At 40.6% G+C, this 27,574-nt stretch overlaps 1 protein-coding gene across 2 annotated transcripts in view; it reads right to left on the bottom strand.

Annotated features, from left to right (window-relative positions):
* Nucleotides 1–27,574, bottom strand: part of dym (dymeclin) — a 52,814-nt gene that overhangs the window by 9,519 nt on the left and 15,721 nt on the right. For both annotated transcript variants that reach the window (XM_051412149.1, XM_051412148.1), the window contains exons 9-16: nucleotides 25,616–25,801; nucleotides 25,313–25,491; nucleotides 23,652–23,777; nucleotides 23,414–23,527; nucleotides 23,164–23,258; nucleotides 18,998–19,097; nucleotides 3,351–3,533; nucleotides 1,312–1,425 (exon numbers count right to left, since the gene is read on the bottom strand). In XM_051412149.1, the coding sequence (XP_051268109.1) occupies nucleotides 1,312–1,425; nucleotides 3,351–3,533; nucleotides 18,998–19,097; nucleotides 23,164–23,258; nucleotides 23,414–23,527; nucleotides 23,652–23,777; nucleotides 25,313–25,491; nucleotides 25,616–25,801 (1,097 nt within the window). The remainder of the gene's footprint in view (nucleotides 1–1,311; nucleotides 1,426–3,350; nucleotides 3,534–18,997; nucleotides 19,098–23,163; nucleotides 23,259–23,413; nucleotides 23,528–23,651; nucleotides 23,778–25,312; nucleotides 25,492–25,615; nucleotides 25,802–27,574) is intronic.

Here is a 27,574-nt window from a genome sequence, read left to right as displayed (position 1 = left end):
ATTACCAACTTATCGATGATTCCACACAACATTAATCCAGCCTATGGATTTTTCGCGTTGGGACCTGAATAGCAGAATGATCTCATAAGATGAAGGGAAGTGAGAGGTAGAGAGACAGCTGTTTGTTTGAGCGATGGTACCATGAGGCGGCGGGGACTTCTCCCCGAGGAGACATTGCCCAGATATTCTCTTCGTTTCATGTCACCCTGTAGAGCTGGAAAGCACTCAGATGGTCAAGAGAGTCAATTTGAGACTCAACAACACTTCTGCACAGAAACAAAGACTGACATGCATGGCCGCACACTAATCGACACACAAATGGTCATCTGCAAACACCCACGGACACGCTCATACACACATATTCCAACTCTGAACGAACGGGTGTGTGCTACAGGTACGCCACCCTTGCTGAAGGACACAGTGGGGTTATGCACGTGTCTACATGTGTAATTGTACGGCTCTCTGGTCGATGGCTACATTAACGCTCCAAGGTGCCGAGACAGAGAGAGCACACGGACCCGTGGCCACGCACCATCCCTCTTCTGCATCGGCTAGCGAGACAAATGCCTCGCAGCCAGACGCCAAGTATAGAACATGAAACACATGATGAAACATGCAATTAAGAGCTTCTGCGCTGGTGAGGAGCGGAGTGGGGAGACCGCTGGTTACATATTTCCTCACTGATTAATGGAGGAGCGCTGGGAAGGGCGGGGGTTAGCGAACCCGCCAGGAGTGTTGGGAGTGTTGGGTAACGAGGCGCGGTGGCAGATTTATGTCTCCCCTCACCCCCCTCCCCCCCAATCTTATGTGCCCATGACAAAGTGCCCCCTAGTCCCCCATCCCATCTCCTTGAAATGTCATTACATGTTCGTATGTAGGAGCCCAGCAGAGATGGAATGAAGATGGGCATTAATGCTAATGAGAACTGGGCTTTAGCCTTTTGTCTCATGTCCCAATGGCTCTTTCAATCTTCCCCTCGCCCCAGTCCACGTCCCTAGCCTTCACCTCTCCTTCTTTTACCTGTCCAGACAAACTAATTCTCTTTTCTTCACCTCCCAAGCACCAATCCACCATACCTCACAGCCTTTGAAAATATGTTGTAACCGCAACACGAGCACCTTGATGTCCAATATGTACCACTTCCCTTTTTTTCTTCAGTCAGTCTCATATTTCATTATTCCTCGTCTCCGTGCTCTCTGTCTGTCCCCCTACTGTGGGGGTGTGTGTGTGTGTGTGTGTGTGTGTGTGTGTGTGTGTGGTGGGTGTGTGTGTGTGTGTGTGTGTGTGTGTGAGAGAGAGAGAGAGATTTACCTTCAGTCTGTCTGTGGGCAGGGCCTGGGCTCCTTTCATGATGACCTCCTGAACCCGCTCAACTGACAGGTCACTTCCAGCCTGCTCCAGACGCTGACTGAAGAAACCGATCACCTAAAGGTCACGCAAAAGGAAACAGCCGATCACAAACCAAAATGTACATGTAGTCTAAGAGTGATGATTATAAAGTTTGTTTGTGGTGTTATTTTGAGTTCAACATTTATGTAACTATGCTTGTCTGTTAAATATCGAACGACAGCCAGGAGGTAGCTTAGCATAAAGACTGAGGAAAACAGCTAGGCTCTTATATTTTTACTGTTCTTATATCAATATCAGAATTGGCCTCAGAAATTCAGTATTGATCGGGCTCTAGTCTACATCTTACACCAATAAATCCTGTTCCTGTTTCAAATTCAAAGGTTCTCATGTTATCTTGGTCTCATTGAGGTTTGATATCAACTCCCACTTTCAGTCATGAAGTCTTTGACTCTTCTAATCCTGCTGTTTGGAGCTGTCACACATATTGCAGCAGCCACACCCTATATGACGACAGTGCGTGCAATATGGAGATCTAAGTTAGAACAATGGGGCATCATACTACATATATAGAGGGCTTCATTCTGTAAACAGAAACACTGATGTTGTCAACAGAAAAACAAGCCTGCTTGTTTTGATCTGTTTAATTGGAGACTACATTTGCTACATCGGATCAACAGCCAACAAGAACTGTCCATGGGTCATCATGTTTCCTAGCAACAGCAAGTTGCTCCAAAATGCATCTATACTATGCAGAGATACAGAGATACATATAGTATAATTCATAATCCAATTATATAGCAATACTGATTGAGAATCTTTGCAAATGAGGGGATAAAAGTTGATGAGATGGCTATAGAACTGCATCAGTTCTGATTAAGAGATGGGAAACTTGCACATTTTCAAATGCTACGAACAATGGCTTGGCTCATACAGTGGGCCTGCAGGCTACAGACTTAGAAAATACATACATAGAGTATTTCAGATTAGAAATCCACCATAGGGTTTGAGTGTGTTTTGCCCCACTAAAAATAAGGACTTCACTGGAGCTCAAATTATCTGATGCCTTCTGGGTTTAAGGCAAGGAAACTGTGCTTCCACTGCCATGCTACATTTTTCCCCAGAGAAATGTTTGATATTTGGTAATTAAAAAACTCTAGGTATTACTGATTCTTTTTAAAGCTCTTTTTTTGTCAAACCAACAGTGAAAAATGCCACTACAGGCAATGTTTTCTCTGCTCACATTCTGTGGTTGCTTTAGAGAATTCAAACATACCGGAGCCGACATGAGCACTGCGTGTGTGCGTGTGTGTGTGCGTCTACATCTATCTAATACTAATCTCTTCATTAACTGTGAAGGCCTCCCATATGGGGTTAATTTAGAGGAGCAAAGCAGCCCCTCATGCTGAATCTCAAGCTCACACACACGGATTTGCAAGCACAGGGAAGGCTTCGGAGAATAGCCTCAGGGAGGCTGACTTAACAGGGATTCTAGATAGCATGCTTCCCTCATACTTATGGATAACATGGCAATATATGCAGCAACCCCCATCCCTCACACACACTCATGCACACCAAAGCTTCCTTTCCTTCTCTATATGACTAACACAGCTATGAATGACAGTTTTCTCTCACTCTGTACCTTCCTCACCCATACACCAAACACTCTCAATGAATATTTGACACAGGGCCTCTTGACACAAGGGGCCTGATTAATTCATCAATAGTACTTAAGCTTACTGTGCGCTCAGCATGCTATACAGTCAGACTGCACACTATGTTAACGATGCAGTCCGCATATGTTCCAGCGCTGCATGGCCTTTTGAAACTTTCCCTGCAGACGGGGAGGACATTCAAGGAAAATCTGTATAACCTTGATGTATGGAATAATTACCACAACTCAGCCAACATTATGAGGCAAAGCGCCCCCAAGGTTTTAGCTTCTCTCAATTCGTTCACTTCTGATATGTGTGTGACTATTCGGAAAAGAAATTCCAACTGACCGTGTCCAGGTTCTGCATGATGTCCTGGAAGGATGGGTGTGTCCGGAACTGCTCAAAGAGCTCCCTCTTGTAGAGCAGTGCGTACACCAGGTTGGGGTTGTGGTGTAGAGAGTTGGACAAGCAAGAGTTGATAATTTCCAGCATCATGCGGATCACCTCCTCAATCACATTCAGGTCCTGGGCCTGGGGGAAAGGGAGGATGTAAAGGTTAATTGGTTTCCCACTACACTGGTTTCACTTATAATGGTGTATTTAAATGATTGCTTCCTGATAGATTGATCAGCAGGGGGGAACAGAGAGGTGGAAGAATTGGCACGAGGAGGGAGAGGAGGATGAAACGAAGGAAAGGAGGAGGAATGAAAGATGTTACTAAGTTGTCAGGCAACGTCTTAGTGAGGACAGATAGATAGGTGACCTTGTAAGCCACAGATGAGGTCATGTCAAAGTATGTTTCCTCTTGGGGTAAACAACTAGTGTCACTAGTGACAGGTGACAGTATGAGAAGAGAAGGGTGTGGGAACAGTGGAGAGAAAGACGATGGGGGTTGAGTTGCTGCCATGATGAGTTGTTTACAAAGTTCTTCACACAAAATAGGCAAATCACAATACAAAGCAGTTCATTCCAGAAATACAAATATGAATAAGACAAAACAACACATCGAAAAAGGTTAAAAAAACAGGAACCTTTATGTATGATTGTGTCGTAGTTATGAGAGAGTAAGCTCAAATCTCAAAGGCACGTTAATGTAATAGAAAAATACACATTTCTTTTCTGGCAGAGTTAAATGAGATTGATACTACTCTCACGTCAGTATGGTTAATATGAAGCTACCACCAGCAGCCGCAGCCATTTAGCAGTTTAACAGTCAAACAGTCAAAACACTTTTGCTATACTGTTAATTATGGAAATAGGTCTATAGTTATTGAGATCAAGAGGATCACCATCTTTGTGCAAAGGGGGGCACATTTCCAAATTAATGGAATTTCACAAGTGTATAAAGATAAGTCAAACAAATCAGACAAGGGATATGAGAGAACATGAGGGGCACGTTTGTCGAACTTAACCTCCAAACCATCTGGGCCAGCACCACTACCTGAGCTTAAATCACAAATAACCTGCTGAATATAAGTTAGAAGCATTCTTCTAAAGGGGAATGAGCTGCCATATTTAGAGTATGTTACTGAAATATCAGAATGGGGAAAATTGGAAAAATGTGACCTATAGACAGAGGAGAAATGCTGGTTGAAGGCATTAGCAATTAAAGAGGGATCACTAACAACTTCATTATGAACTCGAATATGAGTTGTAGAGCTTTTGGTGGATTTATTAGTTATACAGTTGGTTCTGTGCCAAAACTGTTCAGGGTTATTAAAATCATTAAAGGGGAACTTGGCAAATCTAGCCATTTCTTCGCTGGTTTTCACTATATTTCAAAACACTGTCGTAAAAAAACTCACTTGCGGCACCCTCCTCCCCCTTTCTACCGCTGCTAATGTGCATTTGTTGCCGGGCAACTTTTTCTTGTGGAGCAATGTCTACCGAGGTGGGTAATACATTCATCGTTGCGTGTTCTTATAGCCGGCGTGGCTAACCGGTATTGAGGGGGGCGTGTGCGTTTATGTGGAACTGCCGTAAAGCAGTTCATGTTTCTTGCTCGTTCTCGCTTCTCACGATACTTCCTATTTCCAACTTAACAGAACGGTAGTCCCAAAGTTGCAAGGTTGGTTTTCCGCCTGGGGACGCTAGGGGGAACGGGGAAAGTCACCATTTTCACCGGAACAGGCCATTTAACCATCCAAATGATTTCTAAACAGGTTTATTAAGTTGAAATAGTTACCAAGTTCCCATTTAACTAAACAATCTTTATAATAATTGACATCAGCATATCTTTTTTTAGTAATACATATATTCTTTAAGTGTTTATACGCATTCCAATTGGTAGAATCCTTTGTGGAGCGATATTTTCCCCAAGCCATATCTCTGTTTCAAGAGAGAATCAGCATTAATCAAAGGCAAATGTCTATTTTTAACTTTAATTACTGTCCAAGGGGCATATTTTGTCAATGACCTTAGGTAACTCAGTGTACAAAATGTTTGATTCAAGTAAAATCAGTAAACACACAAAGCTACCTCTTATTATGGAGGAGTCTGTAAGCACTTAAGAGTGTAACAATCTAAGTTGATTAAATCGAGATGATATAGGCTTGAAGGCCAGCAAAATTAATTCATAATGCAGACTGAGACCTAAGCAGATGCTCACACCAATGCCATTGCAGCCATTGAGGTTGTGAGGAAATCCATGTTGCAAAAATAAATCCTTATATTCAACAACACTTACTGTTATTCATCCTTTCAGAAATGATCTAAGCACTCATAGAGAACCAACTCTATACATTCCAACAGTAAGAAAGGTTTTCTGTGCAATGTTGTAGTAGGACCACATACATAAAAAGGTATTCTTCATAAATAAGACCTGAAATTTTTATTTTCAATACTTTCAGCTTGTTGGTGCTATGGAATTTAAACTTTGTACCACCAATTGTAGCGCTTACAATAGTTAACCTACTAGCTTTTATTACACCTTTAAGGAGTTTTAGTAGTTCCAAAAGACCATTCTTGTCATTAATATGGAAATCTAAACATAGCAAGGTATTCTAAAATGTAATCAGACTATCTACTCTAGTTTGGGAAGTTGCAGTTTAAAAACAGAGATTCTACCATGCATTGTTCTTTATTTATTTACTGTGCTCACAACAATGTGTCTTCACAGACAGACAGACAGAAAGAGAGATAGACAGACGCCACTGTGACAAGATAACATCCCACATGGCATGTTCCATGGTGGCACAGAAAGGAAACGGCAGAGAGATTGTGGGAAAATGAATAATCTTTAAAGAGATAAAAAGCAGGCAGCTATGAATCGGCGAACACAGTTCAAGAGATGATATATGATTTCCCATGGAGTGACAACTGTGGGGTGAGCTCTACAAAATCTATCATGCACTGATGGTATTATAGATAAGATCCCTAGATGATGAAGTCAGTTCCCAAAGCAATCTAAAAATACAAAACAATGAATAGTACCATGCTTCATCTCAATGAATACAAACACTGCTAGCAGGAACTTGAGGCACCATGGCATCTTTTTCATATACCAAAAAGCAAATAACAAATATTATGACAGACTGAATTTTGTTCATTTTGTTGGGTATCTCAAAATGTGTACAATTAGCTGCTTAGAAGCTCATTTTCCCTGAGATGTATCTACTCTATAAACTGTATACCTACGCTGGGCAGAACAGAGCAAAAACACCGATCAGCTAAGAGGAAGCTGAGACACAACTGCAGACTAAGAGAATGCAGGAGTCAAGAACATTCAAAGCAGCTTAGCTTAATTCGATGGTGTACTAATGAAACAAGTCAGATGGTAGAATGACCCCTACCGTAACACACGACAATGATTCTCTTACCAGTTTCACTGTTGATCCTGGGCCTGTATGATTAGCAGGAACGACATTACTGAGTCCACTGAAAAGCTGTACGGCTCAGTAAGTCTGATACCTATATACCACACAAACTTTCCTTTTGTTTTTTTTGTTTTTAATGTTTATTACATTATCTGTAATAAGCTATATACTGAACAAAATAAACTTAATTCAAGTACTTCAAATGCAAGTTAGTGAACCAATCAAATTGACAGAACGAATGGACCGCCGTGTTTGTATTGATCATCAGTGGCTTTTTTCACAGCAGACATTTGGTCAATGTCGGAAAGCACAGGTGTTACTAATAACATTAATGATCCTACTGTGACATGTCAAAATGTCTTACATGGAAAAGGGCCTATTGTTTAGAATATTCATGTGGAGACCCAAAAGGTATATTTAACAGCTAATGCTAGAACATGCTAGTGACTGGCTGAAAATTCTTCTAAGGCTTTTAGCGGTCTCCATTTTTCAATACATAGCACTTAAGATCCATTTTATCGTGTTTTCTTTTCCCTTCCTGCTGACGTTCTGCCTTTGCCCCCAGCTGTGTAATACAAGTCCACTCACAAGTAGACATGATGTTTTCTACATTACTATGTAAAAGAAATGAATTTAAAGATTTAGTGTACATGACTGCCTGGCTACTTTGTTATTACATGCCTCTACAGTGAGAGTTCAATGGAGATGAATAGCTTTCCTGTAGTGCATGCTACTAGAAGAATTGCAGACTGTGAATTATTGATCCTGATGTGACAGTAGCTCAGAAAGGGACTGAATACCAACCAAGGACTGGGGCATTTACAAGATAACACTGAGACACTTTCCTACATAAAAGATCATGCATATCTGCACGACTCCATCATTGGAACAATTGGAGGATTGTTCAAGAGATAAACAACTTCTTAAAGAGCTTAATTGACCAGTTCAGCCAGTTGGTCTAAAACCTTTAATCTCCCTCTTTGCTTTACAGGAAGCCTCGCCTTAGACAGTACTCATCAGCAACTTCCTCTGGAGGTACATCCTTTTTCAGGCTTGGAATGAGAAACAAGTATTCCCCTGGAAGTATTGTAATTCCAGTAAAATACATTAGAATAAGGTGCTGAGCAAGCTTTTTTAATCTTTAATGTATAGATGTATGAATCAGTAAAGCTTTATGATAAAGAAGCTTGTTCCCTATGCACTATGAGACATTTACAACCTTACAGAGTGTAATAAAGAACATTCTGCAAATGTGTTTAGCTACGTTACCATAGACTTGATGTTCTCCATAGCATGACTTATCTTGAAGGATTCATTTTCATGACGAACATCATTGTTCTGATGATGATCTGTTTTGACCAAGAATTTGCTAATACCAGCTAAGGCCAGATTCAAAACAGCAGCTCAGCGAGACTGCAACCGCAAGCTGATTGGAAGCTGAGATTCCACCTCCAATCTGGGCTAACCATCTGTAACAGAACTGCATGTGGTAGCATTTTATATTCCATCTTCGGTGGCCTGCTTCGGAAACAAGTCCTTATCTTATAAATAACTTTTCTTGCTGTGTGGCCTTTTTTTCCCTCGTAGCCACACATAGGCATACGCGCAATCTCATGCACATGAACACACAAAATCAGCCCCAGAAAGTAGGCAGAGAGATTTGCATGATTGTAAATAACTGTATTCTTTTCTGCGTTGACCATGAATCCGGCTTGCCACACAGATGCAATAATGCATTGCATTGATTTACACAGAGTGGCGGACGGAGGTGTGCAGCGTGGAGCTTCAACAGGCAGACCTGAAGAGGCAAGTGGAAGGCAGGACAGCCGGTTATAATGAGGATTGATTGTGTGTCTGGAAGCAGAGGTGGCTCTCGGGGCTCGACTGCACTGCCTGACTAGACCTGTTCTACTCTGTTCTACTGTGGCAGGCCATAATTAGACAGAAAGCAGGGACAGATATGGGAGACAACTGAGTGGGAGTAAGAGGAGGCAGAGGAAGGAAGACGGCAACAAAAATGGAAGCATAGAAGAAGAGAGTAGGAGGGAGAGTTGATGGAGAAAGTGAACGCGATGAAGATGAGACAAAAGGAGGAGAGGAAGGCAGAGAAGGAGTGAGGGAAGCCTAGTATGTTTGTTTCCAGCTCTGCACCCAGCTTAATGAGATTAGCCTAGCAGGAGAAAAAAAGCCACACTAGGGAATTCAGGTCACATGAAAATAGGCTAGCTAGACGTCTGCCTGGCCCTGTGTGTATGTTTGTCAAGTGGATGAGATTAAGAGGTCCATGCTCTACTTGAAACCCAGACAGGATTTAAATATATTGGCTCCTCCTCTTTCACTTCCCTGCACTTGTTTTCCCCCAAAACATATTCGCTAGACAGCTAGAAAACACCTGACATGTGTTTGTATGACAGCATTAAACCATTATAGCCTTTCCTTTCTTTCTCTCGCTCCCCTTTCCTCATTTTTTCTTCCCTCCCCACTCTTTTGTGCTCCCTTCTCCTTCAGTCATGTGCTATTTCCCAGCCTCCTGCATTGTGATTTAGTCACAACCACTCATGCCGCTATTTAATGTCTTCTCTCCACCCAGGAAAACATAGGCCTCAGACATAGCTATATCATTAGTCTCAATGATCCTGCCCCATTTTACTTGTTTCACCATTTACACAAACCTTACAGAAAGCTGTGTGTGTGTGTGTGTGTGTGTGTGTGTGTGTGTGTGTGTGTGTGTGTGTGTGTGTGTGTGTAACTGATTCTACTTCTAATACTTCAACATGCAGGGTAAAAATGTGTTATGTCTGTAGGTATGTTTAACCTTTGCTATCTGTCTGAAAAGGAAAATTATAGTTTACAGATGCAATCAGTGCCTGGGAAGGACAGTGCCGGCACTACACAATCTGTGTGTGTATGTCTACCCATCCTATCATATCCATGCATGTTTTTATGCAAGTGTTTGTGTGTGTGGACAGGGTGTTTAGAGACACAGACATGCAAATCCCTGTAAAGTAGGAGTTGGCATCATTAAACCAATAGCTTAGTGATTCCCTGGCTGGCCCCGCTGCTCACTGCAGGCTGTTGCAGGGCAGACAAACCAGACATATTAAGAAAGAGTACTGACAGACTAGGACATAAACACAGACAGATACACAGAGAGGCATACAGAAAGAGTAAAAATCCATAATTAAAAATACATCTTGAAATCTGTTTTTACAATGTCATAATACTAATAAGAGATTCAGCAGAAATAGAAAGAATATTTGCATGTTTAGCCTATCTGATATAATAATAGGCAAAAAGAAAGAAGGCAAGTTTCAAAGAAGACAGATAGATGAAGAGAAGAAAAAAACAACACAAGGACAGACAGAGAAGGTCAGACTGGCTGAGCAGCCTGCCATGTCTTTTGGGAGTTTTTTTAAATAGGTCATTGTCTGACCTGCATTATGGTACCACGGCCATGTCATAATCACACCATTTTGTAGAGCATTGTGCCCAGGTCACCCTCCTATTACCCCATAGCCTCACAAAACATCCTTTGTTGGCACACACACACACACCACACACACAGAGACACACACACACACACACACACACACACACACACACACCACAGAATGAGGCAAAAGACAGTGTAAGCCCGCAGAACTACCAACAATGTAGTCTGCCAGTCTGGATCTGTTTGGTAAAGAGTGTGTTGGACAATCGCTGCATCACTGTCTGTGTGGAGGGGAAGTCCTGCATATTTGCAGACAGACAACTTATTATCAGTTTAAATAAGCGCACTACCTCTTGCTAGCACTAACAGCAGGGCGGCTGGGGGGGGCAAAACAGCAGTGATGTCTATGATGACGTGTGCGACAATGATAAAAAAAAAAAGATGACGGCAACAGCTGCAACAGCACTCTGGCAGATAGGTGGGCAGTGCTAATTGATCTGTAGCTAGCTGTGCACTGTTGTGCTGTGCCTCGATCAGGAAAAGACCAGGGCGCAGCGGGGCAGCCCTAATTACCATTTTGAAGCAGACAATCATTAGGACCCCAGAGCACCTGGTACCTGCAGAGGTAGCACTCCTACTGCCCGAGAATAAACACAGACAGAGTAAGGGAGACAGAGGACAACAGGCTGACAGATATACAGAGAGACAGGCTAACAAGTAAACTAACAAGTAGGCCTAGCATTGTCTTCACTAGGCAGGTGAGGACAGAGGAGAAGGAGAAACTAAAAAGTGAGTCAGCTCTCAGCAGGATACTGACTTAATGAGTGGAACAGAAGCAGACAGACTTGACATAATGAACTACATAAAGAGTTGCATCAGTCTAAGAGGTTGCTTTATAAAGCTCTACCTCATTATAGATTATTGTATTCAGTGTTCAATGTTTTATAAAGACCACCAAAAGACTATTTAAACCTCCAGTTCAGTTCATTTAGTGCAGGTGAAAATCATGAGTTTGCTACTGACAACACCTTAGCAGGCGTTTAGACAAAAAAAAATGGCTGGTCGATTGATGGGGGTGTGTTGCTTCAGGTACCTGTGAAAAAATGAAATACAATTCAGGAAGTACGGCTTAATCCCCGTGTTGGAAAGCCTATCAAACACCAAGACCCTACACAGCAGTTTGTACGATAAAGTATTTTGCTACTCTAGAAACTTATCACAAGAGCAATCACTTTATCTTTCATTGCAGCAATCGCGAGGTAGAAAGACAGTAAACAGTAGTTCACATTACGAAAAACAGTAATGTAAGCTTGCGTGTATCTAACTGGCCAACATAGGCAAACAGAGAGTAGAATACGCACGTGTACAAAAATGTTTGGATGCTGGGTCAGAAAACAACACGAGTGTGCCTGATGAAGATCTCTAATAGACAGAAGTTGAAGTTAGTAAAAAGCTGGTTTAGCGAGCTGCTTCTCACGACATCACGAAACAAAATCAATCAAGTGCCTGAAATAACCTGGTTAATAATCCTCATGTCATATTGCTAGAATCTGAACCATGAGCCAAAATGTTCAACTGTAGGCACATAAATTAAAGGTTTGATATGGTATAAAACTGAGAAAAGTAGAATGTATAGGTGCCCTTTACCTTCCTCGTTTCTCTCCCCATCTTTCCCCTCTGGGTATTTTCACATGAAATGACAAGAAGCTCTGTGAGTGTGTGCTCTGTAACCTCTGATTTCAGGGAAAGCGGTGTGATAATGTACATCAGTCTTGTGGGGGAATTGGCTCTACATCAAAAGACTATAAGAAATGTGACAGGATAATGTAACATTCACGCTTCAATCAATCAATTTCCTACTTTCAGGTAAACTATATATGAAGGGAGACACTGACTCTCCATCAGCACCGTGGAATTAGATGAAATGGACATGGAAAAAATCATAAGGCAAGGCAATGAATCTGCCATATTAGCAATCTCAGAGAAGTATGAGTTGAAAATACACGAGATTCCCATTTGTGATTGATACATGTGGAGCCTACACTGAACATAGACATTTCATATAAAATATGCAGACGGGAGAAAGATCAGGAGAGGACAGAAAAGTATGGAAAAGGAGACTTGAAATGAGGCACACTGCTGAAATACATTAATATATTTCCCCAAGTAATTTTCCAGCAACTTTTACTTCTTCTGCTTTTACTGAGTCCCCCTATTTAGCATTAGCTTTAGCAACTATAATGTCATTGTAAGCAAATACAGTGCAAGTGTCCACTAATGTATGTGTCAATGACTATAACTCCTCCTGCGGGCAGACAACTGTGACTATAAGTTGAGGCTGTATAAATAGATAATTAATGACAACATAGTGAAACACAATTGTAATACAATAAATTAATTGTTGATATGTAGGATATGTATACCCTTTGAAATTAATAAATAAATAAATAATTACCAAGATACTGTACATACTGACTGGGACATTTTACAGATGAAAAGTTGAAAAGTCAAACTATGTAACGGTGACATTGTCTCTAAATGACCTCAACAAAATTTCTTGTAATGAAATATACACCAATATATCTGCAGTAACTTAATGTTTGCCAGTACACTGGCCCAAACAATTTATTGGTCTAGCTCTACATGGGGCCTTGAAGACTGCATGAATTTATTAGTAGAGAACGTTTGAGTCATCAACTCATGATGTATGCAATGAAAAATTACAACAAATTAAAGACAAAAATAATCTGATGCGGGCCACTTCAAATGAGTTAAACAATCATTTTCAGCATAAACATCAATGCCCCTTTATGCCACTTTTGATTAAAAACTGAAAAACACTGTTGCTGGTTGAAATTATCTGTTTTTCCTACAAATACTTCAGAGACTGTGCAGTAATCGACTTAAAAAAAAACGCAATTTCTAGTCATGTATGAGCTACTGTAGCATTAATGGAAAAACATTTTTTTTTCTAAAACAATTTTGTAGTAAGAAAGTGGCAAATTCCTGGAAGGCCTGATAATAAACAGAAGGCATAATGTTTATTATCTGTTGATATATCCTCAGGCTCAGCTTTTTCCCTAAACAAGAGGAATGGTGCTACAAAGCTAATGCATGTGTCTACTCTAGCTATTAAAAAGAGATCACAGATTGTGACTCAACCAGCACACATAAACACATAGACAGGGTGGTCCAACATGCTTCTGGCTCTGTGTGTGTGTGTGTGTGTGTGTGTGTGTGTGTGTGTGTGTGTGTGTGTGTGTGTGTGTGTGTGTGTGTGTGTGTGTGTGCGCATGCTTGTAGTCTCTTCCCAGAAATGTGCAACAGTAAACAGACTAAGAAGCACAGAAGTAACATTACCACTACCACTGGCTGGGAGCATAAACAGTGACACACAACGCAACGCAATGCAACACAGCACAAACTTCCTTCGTTTTATGTTTGTGTGTGTGCGCACAAGCACATACTGCATGTCACTGAACATATCTCGAAGGGCAAGAAAAAACATCTGCAATCAAAAGGTGCAGAGGCTGCAGAGAGCAACCCTGGGGCCCCCTGAGAGCTGCCCTGCTTGGGCTGGGAGCCTCTGGCCGTCCCCTTGGGGCTCAAGGGGCCCCAACCCTTCACTCTTTCTTCCCTGACACTAACCAGACACAGCAGCACAAACACATACAAGGATGGGGGGAGTGGTTCTGGGTGTATATACACACACACACACATATACATATATATGTCTCATATATATATATATATATATATATATGAGACAGAGGCAGAGACCAAGAGGCAGACATCAAGAGAGTGGGGGAAACGGAGCGGGAGACAGAGAAATAGAAGGAGACATTAACACATATGCAGAATGCACCCAGCTTTAACCCACAGCTTAGAGCGTTTGACGATGTTTTTTCATATCCTCCTCTGAGTCTCTCCCTCGTAAAGAGAGCAATTACATGTCCAGGACAATCCCACATTAAACAAACATTAGTTCTCTCTCCAGAGCCAGACTCAGCCAAATTACATTGTTTCCAGATGCCCATCACAAACCCACCCTCTCTCCAAACCCCCACCGCCCCATCTCCTCTCCTCTCCTCCTGCTCATTTCTCCTCTTTCTATTGTTCTTTTCTTCTCATGCCCTCTTTTTCTCTCCCTGTACTCCCCTAAACTTCCTCCCTTCCAAAGTTAAGATGAGGATTTGTTGTGAACAAGGCTGTTGTCAATTACACTACTAGGGTCAGAGATGGAGAAAATAAAGGCGTCGACCAGATGAGGATGGTCCTTCTTTTAGATGTCACATCTCCAAAGGTCATTATAACATAATAAGTCAGATAAGAAAAACTATGCATAAGATTTCAGTTTAAGATTCATTCTGATGCCAGAGGATAGAAATAATTGCTTGGCTAGCTAATATTTAGTACTATTAGTATAGTATTCCTTCAGTTCAAGAACCTTCCTTCCATATTTGCCTTTGTATCAAACATTTAACAAGCCATTTATTTTTCATCTACGATCTCCAATTACGATTCCTCCATTGATATGAACAAATGAACCAGATATTTGCTTTTCATGTATATTCTATATGCAAAGACAGTTTAAAAGGTCCAGTGTCTAACACTTAATAGGATTCATTGGCAGGAATTTAATATAATATTCATAGGTATGTTTTCATTAGTGTATAATCATACCTCAGAATGAGCCATTTTTATCTACAGTCATTGCGGGTCGCCTTCTGTGGCGGCCGCCTTGTTGAAGCACTAAGTTTATAAAGTAGCCCAGAACTGAATAACCTAAACTGTGTCTAGATAGGATGGTTTAAATTCTTCACGCTTTTCTTGGGGCCACCGCAGTTTTCTCCTTCGCACTTGGAAAGGGAGGGATAAGCCGGTGAGTTCCAACCTGTGCAACTACACCACTAGATGCGACAAAATCCTACACACTCGTCCTGTAAGGACTCATTGTCATACACATTCACTTAATAAGCATTCATGACAGAAGCTGACGAATATTGTATGTAAAATTCACTGCAGCATACTGTTCTGTTGTTACTTTTAGTCTTTTATTAAATTCACAAGTATTTGCTGCTTTCCTTTGTTTTATGAGATTAAAAAAATAATATCTCTAAGGTTTGTTGAGTGTTGCCTGGACAAAACAAGCTATGTGAAGTTGTCAAATTTGACTCTGGGAAATGGTGCTGGGTATTTTTTATTTTATTTTGTGACATTTTACGGACAGAAAATACAGATTAACTGATGATGCAACTATAAGTAGCAGCATCCCTACTGATTAGGTCTAGGGTGGCTAGTAAGAATAAAAAACCTGAGCAAGATTTCACACAGGCTGCCGAGTTGAGCACAATCAGTGTGATTCACAAAAGACAATAAATGATAAACAACCAGAATCAAGGCCAGGCTGGAAGGTCCCCTTCCCTCTGAACAAGGACCTTTCAGGCTTTATCAAGCACTCAAAAACACCACTCACTAAGACCAAGACGTTTACAACCAGATACATGGAAAAAGCAGATTGTGCACTTCTGTGTGAGCGCACATGAAATTCAACGACACAATTTATATTACTAGGTTGCTGTATGAGTGCACATGCTCGGAAGTTAAACCTTAGTTAAACCTCCTTTTAATCAAGAGAAGTCAATAAAGCTAAAAGTTGGCTTCCAGCTGTAAACTGTAGCCACAGGAACCCTTGTAGACATGGGAACCAATGTCACATTGAGTTAGTATAGTCTAAGCTCAAGGACAACAGCGGTATCAGAAAAGTTGACCAGCTCTGTCTTTAATGTGTATGACCCAGACTGGATGTCAGACACTATTCTAGGAAAAAGACCCTCGTTGTAAAATTCCCATGAAGTAACCACCCCGGAAATCTGCCATGTGCCCTTGAGCAACACACCGAAACTCTACCAAAAGCGGGAGTGCTGTTGTGCAGTAGACCTTGACGTTGACTTCTAACTGTGTGTAGTGTATTTATGTTGTTATTGTTGTCACTATTATTATACTTTGAAACAGCTGGCTGAAGTTCTATCTTTAACAAAGAAGATTTAATCATGGCAAAGTAATCCGTCTACGTGTCTTTCTTATTTTCAGTTATGTTATGTAGTGGGCGTTTATGCATGTATGTAAATAAAACAGCATTAAAATGGGCCCCGAAGGAAGGAAGCATCAAAACAAAGCTGTATAATTGCATTTTATATGTTTTTATGAGTGTGTGTATTTATGTGTGTGCATAAGTGTCTGTTTGTTAGGGGCCTCATCAGACAGTTGCAACACGGTTGAAGGAGCACTCAAAACACCTAAGGGCATCTATGGGGACCTCCTAATACATCTCCAACCCCCAAACAAACAACACACACACACACACACACACACACGCACAGACACACACACTTTGCAGACCATGCAAATCTAATGAGACAGCCAGACTGAAACACACACAGACAAACCTGAAGTTGCCTGAACACAAATACAATCATATACAGTCAATAGTCAGCAGAGTGCACTCATTGGTCAAATGTGGCTACTAGTAAGATCTATAGATACTTGATTGTATTGGGACACCATGATTCATTTATTGGTTTAGGCTCCACCAGTTAGTTACTGCTGTGGTGCTATTAAGATTTCAATTTCAGATTAACACTGATGTTTCAGAGAAATTTCAATATTACTTTGGTGCCACTGTGAATGACTGATTTTAACATTCAATTTTAGAATCGCTCAATACTTTCATCAAATATTATTATACAACTCCATTTCAGTTCAAATTAAATGTGTGGGACGTGGGCTGGAAAACTAATGAGAAGAAAACAAAGGATTGGAGTAGACAAAGCAACTCGGCAGTGAGCCTGCAGCAACAGACCTTACATTTGAGTGGCTGAAAATGTCGAAACAGCATCAAACTGTACACATCCTCAACCGATTCCCAGGGAGTACCTCAACTGGTCAACATAACTGGTGCCAAGAGCAACATGTAGACTTGTCTCAGTCTTTTATAGCAGACAAAGAGACATCAAAAACATGTCAAAGGCAGACCAAATCAAGTGTGGCAGCCTAAGGTATTATGTTTTTTCTTGTTTTCTTGTGTAGTATACCGAATTAAATAATGCTGACAACAGCTGATTAATACATTGGCTGATGAACTGAAAATATTTATTTTAATTTAGATGATAAACTATTAATGTGAATGATTTATTCACAAAGAAAATACAATGTATTTTGATGGTTGCAGCCTTGAATTTGAATGCTATGACTGCTGTTTTTTTTTAAAACCATTATAAAATGTTAGGGTAAAACAGCTAGGATTACTTAACATCAATACCACTATATCTGTATGCCAAATATGAAGCGTCAGCCAGCAGCTGGTGAGCGTAGCTTGGCATAAAGACAGGAAAATCCTGGCTCCGTCCAAAGTTAAGGAGTAGGAGTGGGTAAAAATATCGATTCATCAATGCATTGCAATATATTTTTTCCCAATTCAATATCGAATCATTAAATCTGAAAATCTGAATCGATTCAAGCCCCTGGCCAGTAGGGGCGCGGTGAGCCACACCTTTGTGTGATTTGCGTTGTACGGACGGAGGCCGCACTCGACCACACAACAACAACAACATGGCAACCGAAGCAGGTAGAAGCAGTGTTAAACCAGCACCTTCAACTTTAAAAGCAGACGTTTGGAGTCATTTTGGATTCCAGTGTAAACCCGGAACACAGGAAATAGACAAAAATAAGGTAGTGTGTAAGTTGTGCCAGGCAGTACTAAAATACTGCAATAACACAACAAATTTACGCAACTACTTAAGGCGACACCATGCAGATGCTCTGCAGCAACCCGCGGCTAAACCTGTGGATTCAAAACAGACGCAACTTGACAGATCCTTCCTTTGCAAACTGCCGCCAAACTCTGCCCGCGCACAGAAGATAACGGAGTCTGTGGCCGTCTTCATATGCAAGGACCTACGACTGTACAGTGTCGTGGAAAACAGGGGTTTTAAGAAGATGGTGTACACACTCGAACCACGATACGCAAACACATGACGAAAGTCGCCGTCCCGAAGCTTTTAAAATTATCAACAGGTACACTAATGAATTATTTGTGTAATTCTACTTATTACTGAATCGATATTGAAGCATTTAAATCAATATCGAATCGAAATTGAATCGAATTGTGACCTAAAGAATCAAAATCGAATCGAATCTTAACAATACCCAGCCCTAGTAAGGAGAAACTACGGTGGCCACGAAAAGCATGTAAAGACAGTTTTAGGTTTTCCATTCTGGGCTAATGTAGAAACATGGTGCTTCAAAATGGCGGCCAGCGCCGTCTGAAGATAAACATAGCTGATTCTAAGGTAACAAAAACATAATTCTTATTTTCAGGTGATGATACACTAATGAAAACATACCTATGAATATTATATTTCCATTTCTGCCAGTATATCTTCCTAAATGTTACACACTGAACCTTTAAGACAAACTTTTGGGCTATTGCAAATACTGATTTATCACTATCTTGAAAATAAAAAAAAATAAAGAAAATCAATAATTCTAAGTTTTTAAAAGATAAACTTGACAATATGAAAGTCAACATTCATGGTAATTCAAGTGCAAATTCCTGTAAGCTCACACTGTCGAAACTGTCCCAAATGCCTCTGTCAACTTCTGTACCTTATCCAAGTAGACATAATTTGGCAACTGCTAATAAACCGTGTGCAGACTGAGAGAAAGAGAGAGAGTGTGTTACTCACATAGTCGGGCAGGGCTGTGTTGTCTCCCTGTCTGCCTCTTAGAGACTGTGTTGCCTGCTCCAAAACCTTGTTGTGCTTTTTGGAAAGCAAAGCAAATAAACTGCAGGAGGGACACAGAGAGGGGAAAAATGAGTGAGCACAGCAACGACAGATGAATGATACTTCTGCAAAGACCGAAGAAACCAAATACACAGTCGTCACACTGCACATGTTGACCTGTAATTAATGTGCTGTAAAAACTACAAATAGTGGCCTTTATTCAGCTTAACTGGAGAGAGAAGCCTTTATTTAAGACAGATTATTATTAGAGAATGGCCTGTTTTGCTTTCTAAATGAGGCCTTTAAAATAATGAATAATAATTAGTCTTGGAATAACAAAATAATCATGAAACTGGCAGGAGACAGTTTTAGAAATGATGTGTCAAAATATTAAAAAAGATGCTTAATTTACCATTAATTTAAAATCCCGACTCCTTTTTCTAACGTGGCTTATATTTGCCTGAAGAGGCAACGGCCTTATTTACGGTTTCCAGTATTTGTACATGTTTGTTGCCATTGTAGGTGACAGACTGCTATTTGACCCACTGGTTAACTGACTTGCTTTCACCCTTATTGTATGTGTTTGTTTGTGTACGGTAGTCTGGATTGAATTGCATGTGATGGATGGACACAGACATACATAAAGAGTCCTAGAGTATGCTTGGGCGACCTTGGGTTGCGCACACACACACACACACACACACACACACACACACACACACACACACACACACACACACACACACACACACACACACACACACACACACACACACACACACACACACACACACACACACACACACACACACACACACACACACACACATTTAGAGTTGTTTTTAACTCACAAAGAACATACAAATAAATACAAAATACAAGTTTGACTACATTGGTTGTCTAAAACTTAAATATTTTTCTCTTGTTGAGGTCTTTATTACATCTTATCTATTACAGAGTCTTATTTCTTATTCATTGTGGTGTTTGTTACTATAATTATTGGTGACCTTCTGTTTTAATTACAACTTTTTAATAGTCTTTCTAGGTGCCCAAGGGTGTTGAATATTTAATTTATGTGTCAATCAAGGAAAAAAAAAAGTAGAATAAATTAAACTCATTGACAGCAAAGGGCTAGGGAAAGTCAGATGCATGAACACAGCTCGGCTAAGCCCCTTAGAGCTACACCTGTCCATCTGTCAGCATTAGAAAACACACACACAAAATCTCTCAGCATTCGTTATCCAGGGTAATTGGCCAAATGATAGCTGAATGGAGATATCTCAGCAGCTATGAGGGGGGGCTACTTGTTATCTACAGTCCTAATGTCAAAGGCCCTATTAGCCATGACTACTTAATAGGACCTGTTGTACTATCTAGACAGTTTTTTTTTCTATTTCAAATGAGAGACCACCGACCATGTTCCACCTGGGACTTTGCCCACAAGAAAGCACTGTGACTAGATGGTCTGTCACATCCCTCATTTATACCGAGGCAGTGACTGACATGGCCCAGGAAACAGACACAGAAGGATTTCCACACTGCTGATCTGATCTCAAAATAAATTATGAGGCTGAGTTAATGACAGATATGGTCCACCCCGACACATTGAAGATGTAAAGGTGCTCTGTCTCTACTAGTTCAAAGGACTCTTTTTTTCAGCTGGACACAACACACAGAGTGTGGTTGTGCCCTTCTTCGAAAACTGTACTTGAACATTTCTATGTGTGAAAAATTGTACGCTTGTAAAAGTGTGTCATACCATATAGCGTTGCTTGGGACGTACTTTTTCAATGTTTTAAAACATCTGCCTTTAAGTGTTGATGCTTTATGTTTGGCTCCGTCAGCAGAATTGTCAACTTCAGTTGTCAGCTTGATTTTGATCATAAGTAATATAATCATAATAAATGCACATGTGCAGCTGTCCATATTTACAACAATGGTGTATAAGAGAATTTTACTTGGAAACTATAGGTGCAAATTACAACAAACACCAAATCTTATGTGAGCGGCAACATGACCTGAACACTTAGACACAAAAGAAGGTACAGCAAAAGCTCTTTCTATCTAATCACAGCGTTTCTTTTCTTCAATATGCCGGTTTGTCCCAAACAACAAATGATGTTCAAATCTTTTACACCTTAAGCAAGTGTAAACATTTTTCACTGCTAAAATTATCAAATGACTCTACTACTATATGAAACTAATATTTGAATAATATTCAAATACAATTTGATCAATAGCAACTATATATATTTTTTAAAATATATTTTTTGGGCGTTTTATGCCTTTATTTTTGATTGGAGATGTAAAGATAGACAGGAAAGGGGGGATAGATAAATCCTATGTATGTTTTTGCTGTCAGACGAAACAATCGCTGACATTTTTTACATCAAGAATTGTTAGTTGCAGTGCTGCTGTGAACTGAACTGCATCTGTTGAGCCTGCAAACATTAAAGAAATCAGTGAACGAACGGGTGCATGACGCATTGAGCATGCCTGGTGACAGAAGAGACTGTGGATACGGAGGGCAGAGGTGAGAGAGGGAGGAACAATGTAGCAGAAATGGAATATTGATGGAGAGAGAGGATGAATAGAAAAGGTGGTGGTGCAGGCAGTTTAAACCCACTGCTGCAAATAAACAACACCAACTGCAATTCTCTCTGAGAGTCAATTGAGGAGCAGAGTTCAGCACTGCCTGGCAGATATTTGGAAATTCCTGGCAGGAAATTCCCTTTATCTAGCCAGACAGCCAGCCAGCCAGTTTAGCCCAGCCCTGGCCATCATAGTCATCATCATTATCATTATCGTCAGACATGGAGTCAGTTGCTCTACATCACTACAGCACAGACATGCACACATTCACAGACAGTGTGCCTCTCTGACTCAAAACACCAGAGAGTCACAGATATGGAGAGAGACACAGGCAGGGGGATAAGAAGATCCTTGAGTGTGCGTGAATAATGTGTGCACGTCTTAAGGGAAGAAAACATTCCTCTTCCCGTGGGCCTGGGGTTCACAAACAGACATGAATGACTTGATGTGTGTGTGTGTGTGTGTGTGTGTGTGTGTGTGTGTGTGTGTGTGTGTGTGTGTGTGTGTGTGTGTGTGTGTGTGTTTTGGACTGCTCAAGTCTTTCGTCTGCTCATGGCCAGTTCCCTCATCTTACATAATGTTCCTCACTACACAGGCACACCACTCACTCAATATTTCATTGCTTAGTCTCTTCTGCTGAAGCCACTGCCAAGTTACTGTAACAAAAAATATTTTGTGCTGATTCAATATGAATCATTAAAATTGTGACTTGTGTGTCATCCGTCTCTCTTGAAGTTGAAATACATACCAGCGAAGTGTGATATACTCTATATGTACTTATACTGTTGATTTCAGGACACCAGACTAGGAAGCACATTAAGCAGAGCTGCTAAGGCTGGACTATGTGACAGTACCGTGAGACAATATTGTGTACTTTTCAATGTTGTCATATTATTTATACTGTGGTAGTTATGTTTAATTAATCATCCCTAGGTATAATAGACTGTTTTTGGAAAGGTTAAAAATCAATGAGCGGGATTCTTTTAAGGCAAAACTGGATTTTTGTATGCACTTTGTGATGAAGTACTTTCATGTCAGCTGTTTAATTAACTGAATTTGCCCAAAACCCTCATTCCTGTCAGTTATTTTATCCATTAACAATATCTCAATTTGTTATCAAAATATGCAGCAATATTTTAATGTAAAACAATATATACACCGGAGGATTTTATCCATATCAAACCATCACTAGTTGGAGGATATAAAGACTGTCAAATATAAAAGTCAAGCTCCAGATTCTTATTTAAAGATAACATACTCAGTGTCAAACAGGCAAAATACACAGTATATATAGACATGGTCATGTTGACCCATTATTTGACAAGTTTACCTTTTATTTCAAACCACTTTTAATATCCTTCCAAAAGGATAAATTTACTAGAATAAAACAAAAGCTGGAATATACTATATAGAGAATGGATAGATGGATGGATGGATGGATGGATGGAAGAAAGAAGCTACCAATTAACATGTTCCATCATCAACTTTCCTGCTCTGTCTGCTATGTCACTTGTACACCTATAATATGTCCTCACCTGATGATGCGCTGGGCAGCGTACTGGTGGAGACAACGAAACTGGGCTGACATGTTGGCAAGTGCAGCCAGACAGTTGGTGTGGAGGTACTTATCCTAGAGGGAATGCACACACAAGCATACATGTTACCTGATGTTACCTGTAGGTTACTCCGTTATTTCAATCTTTTTCTATTTGGGTATGGAAAAGTGTCTACAATTGATGGATTTCTGAATGGATAGCTGTTTGCTTTGCAAGTGCACAAACGTACCCTTGTTCGGGTCATGTTGAATTGGATGGTGCGGATGACCACCAGGATGAGCAAACTACCAAGTGAGATCTCAGTCAATGACCTCTCTGTGTACCATGAGATGTTCTTCAATATCTATTAAGGGAGAGACACAGAAATGAGACATCAGGAATTATTATCCCAGCAATTACAGGTAATGGAAGGCTGCAAAGGCAATACCGGAAATGTGAACATTGTGTATTAAACTGTGTCTACTCACCACCTCGTGGATTGAGCGATTGAAGGCATCGTCCTCTGTAAGGATGAGCAGAATAATGAGGGCCATGTAGACATGATGAGAATTTCTGTCCTCCACGTGGTAAAGGATCTCGAGGATGGGCAACACCTGAGATGAAGAGAGGGAGAGCAAGAGAAAGAGGTTGAACATATGCGTAAGTGTTGTCACAGAAGTGTCATTCATTATATCCTTGTTACAAGATTTCTGATTCTGAGTGGATCCACCACTGCAGTGTGTGCATTCGTCGAAAGAGCAAATTAGCCATGTCCAAGCTAGAACACTGCACACACTTTTAGACTATCGGGGTGTTTAACATTCCTTTTCTTTTCGGAGCAAAACTGAAGGGACTGTGGGCTTTGCCACAGCTCAGCGAAGCTAACCATCAATTATATTCATTGGTCCTTATGACTATTTAACCACTGTTTCTCTCTCATTTTGGTGCCCATGACTGTGTCAGAATTTGTGGATGGAGGAAGCTTTTTGTGTCTTGTCAGGAGGCTCTGTTGAAATCTATCAAGTAACCCACAAGTAGAACACATTATTACTTGTGCTACACACAGCTGTCGCTATAAGAGTGTTTCCACCTGTTCTGCAAACTGGGTATCAGGTAGAAGAGAAAAACAAAACAAAACTGGAAAACAAGCTCTGCAGATGATAGTTGAGAAGACAACAGTGTACATAATCATGGCTGCTAAACTATAGGTGTAGGCAGATGTTACATTCTGAACGTATACAGAACAGATGGTAATTGGCTGATGACAACAGTGTGCAAAAGATTTAATTGTCAGGATCATACTGTTGGGAGTGAAAGCAGTTAGTAGCTTGCATGGTGAGTGATGAACACACGCAATTGAGGAGTTAGCTCATTACACTGTCGTGCAGCAGTGCTTTATTGCTCAGCTGAGAAAGTGGCTAGACTCATTAGCAGTCCCCCTACATAATAAGCTCAATCTATATCTGCTAATGATGATATTTTATTATAGCAGCTATAAATAGGGAATAACACAGAAATGTCATACTGATATTAAACCTTAGAAATTAAAATTACCTGCAGTTTGAAAATATGAATGTAAATTAAAGTCATTTCCTGCACATTTGGCTATTATCATGAATTTATAGTGGTTATAAATAAAACCTCTTTTTAAACCTGGTACAAAGGCTAAACTGATATACACTACTTTAACTCAGACTTCCACACCTATCTAATAAGACCAAATGATTTAGTGTTACACTGTGTGAAAGAGCCTCATATGTTACTGCCTACCATACTCATGTGTGATACCATCAGACATACTGAACTAAAGACTGATTTTCATTCACTAAACGCCTCTGTACATTCACTCTGCTATAAGGAAGAGCTGGCACTGTCCCACATGGGCAGAATAGCACCAGCTGCCACTGCATACATCCTTGCTCTTTACTGGGCTATATCATTGGTCCTAGATGAAAGGATTTCATGGCCATACCCATGTGTGCAAGGAAGTACTGTATAATGTGTTTAGTTGAGAATTACCCAATCCTACTTTGATTCATTTCCAACAGTGTTCTTTTCTTTCGCCTTGTCAATAAACTATACAAAAATGTCAGATTGAGACAGGAATAATGAATGTGCATGCATTTGTCTTCATTGTTATCATACCCACCAAATTGTCCATGTCAGTCCTGGAGAGCATATAGGTCCTCATGTTGGCATTCTGGTGGAGGAGGGTGTACAGTAGTAGTGTGGCCTGGTCAGAACGCTGCTGCTCACACAGCGCTGTGTACAGACTGTTGAAATTGATCTGAAACGTGTGAGGTTGCTCCGCGGACAGCGACGATGTGTCTACATGGGCAGAGGTAAATATTATCAGGGTTATTATTCTATTACTTAATTACCCTTTGGTACATGTCACAAGCATGAACAACCTGCAAATATTTACAATGGATTAAATCAACAAACAGATTACCTTGCGTGTTTCTGAAACAAGTAATAGCCTGGCGGTAAGGGTTTGGCCAGTCCGGTCCATCTGTCAGATTGGCTAGGACCAGCAGTAACAGAAGGCTCTGGTTAGACAAAGGTAAAGGGTTGTGCTCCTGGTCTATCCCGACTTTGCTGCCAGCTCCACCCAAGGTGAAGACGCTCCACAGCCCACCTGGAGACAGACAGACAAATAGTACACAGATAGAAAAACACACACACACACACACACACACAAAAAAAAACACACACAAACACAAAAAAAAAAAAAACACAAAAACAAAAACACACACACACACACACACACACACACACACACACACACACACAAAAAAGGTCTTATTTTACTTCCCATTACTTTTTTTGCTGTATTATTATACATAACATATTTCTGCAACCTGCAATAACAGATTTTTTTGGCCAGTGGCAAGAGTGAACCCTCTCAAACACACCTTTACTGGTGGTGTCTCGGTTTCAGCACATAGTTTCAGGAGTGGACAGAGAACTGCAGCTCTCTGTTTCAGTACAACAGATGGGTAATTGTGCAGGATCCAGTAATGAAGAGCAGTCAGGCTGCATATGTCAACCTCTTTATAGAAAGCACTAAAGTATTCTCACAATTGGCAGCTCTTCAGCCTTATAACTGACTTATGCTTCATGGGGAAATGAAGGCAAAAGCGTATGTGCAGTCAGATTGATGTAATCTAGGCTAAAATTGGCACAATGGAGTCACGCACGATGGTTTGCACCTGAAATTTGAAACAACATAGACGGCGCCACAGAACAAAGAGAAATTGGAACTACTGGCTAACTGGACTGGTTCGTTTTTCTTGTTTGGGGATGAGAGGGAGCTGAATTTTCTACTAGAGCTGCTGAAGTGCTGATGCTTTCAAGCGTCACAAGAAGCATGAACACCAAGGTACACAGATGACAGTCTCTGGCTCCTGCACGTCTAGCCACACAGAATGCACGAAACAAGCACTAGTGAGAGACAGGGTGAGTGTGCTGCAGGTCAACACTGATCAAGCGTCTGAATTTGAGGAGAAGCCAAGTAGAGTTGTTGCCATCTAGTGGTGAAGGATGTAACAGCAGATACATGTCTATACACTCTCCTCGATGTGAGAGTAATGTCAGTAAGGCATCCTGATCCATTCAGCTATGACACACTCGCATCATCTGTTTACGTGGTTGCTAAACGAAAAAAGTCAAGCAAACAAGGAGACACTAGTTCAAAACATTATATGGGTGAAATGATGCATGCATCCTGGGGTTGTGTTTAGATGGTAACTCCAGAGTTGCAAAAACTCTTGCAAGATTTGTACACATTGTTTCTTCACTGTGTGTGTTGTTTGTCATTACAACCAGCTGAATAGACTACACTGTAGTTTAGATTTAAGATTACCCTGCATAGCCACAATTAGTCATGTAGCCCACTACAACAGGATGATGTGTCACTTTGGGCCTTATGTGCAAATGTCTACAATGGCGGGTCTCTGCTGATTGCACTTTCCATTTATCTGACATCTAGGCCAAGGGACAAGGATGAGGAAGCATTTCTAGTGCACCGATTTCTGTTCTTATAAATGTTTTGTCGCCATATAGCCTACTATTGCTTATGTCTGGCTTTATGTATAGTCTAAGAGGATGTTAAGTGTTTAGAGTACATATGTAAAGTAATACAGACACAGACATTATTACAATACAGCAACAACATTTATATTATATTTTTGTTAGCACATGCAGAATCAAATGCTACTGTGCTGAATCTACTGTGCATGAGCGAGAGTTTTGCAAATCTTCCATCTATACACAACCACATCCTTAATACAATTAACTCAAAGAGAAAATGGAGTGTCACATCCCAGTGTCTTCTCCTTGTACTTTTTTGAAAGTAAAGGAAACAGATTAAAAGAAAATTGTATTAAGATGTATAATGAAGAATATGAAG

This window comes from Dicentrarchus labrax, unplaced genomic scaffold (genome assembly GCF_905237075.1).
Source record: "Dicentrarchus labrax unplaced genomic scaffold, dlabrax2021, whole genome shotgun sequence".
Taxonomy (NCBI): Eukaryota; Metazoa; Chordata; class Actinopteri; family Moronidae; genus Dicentrarchus; species Dicentrarchus labrax.
Note: the sequence above shows the minus strand (reverse complement) of the source record. Positions and strands in the feature narration are given on the sequence as shown.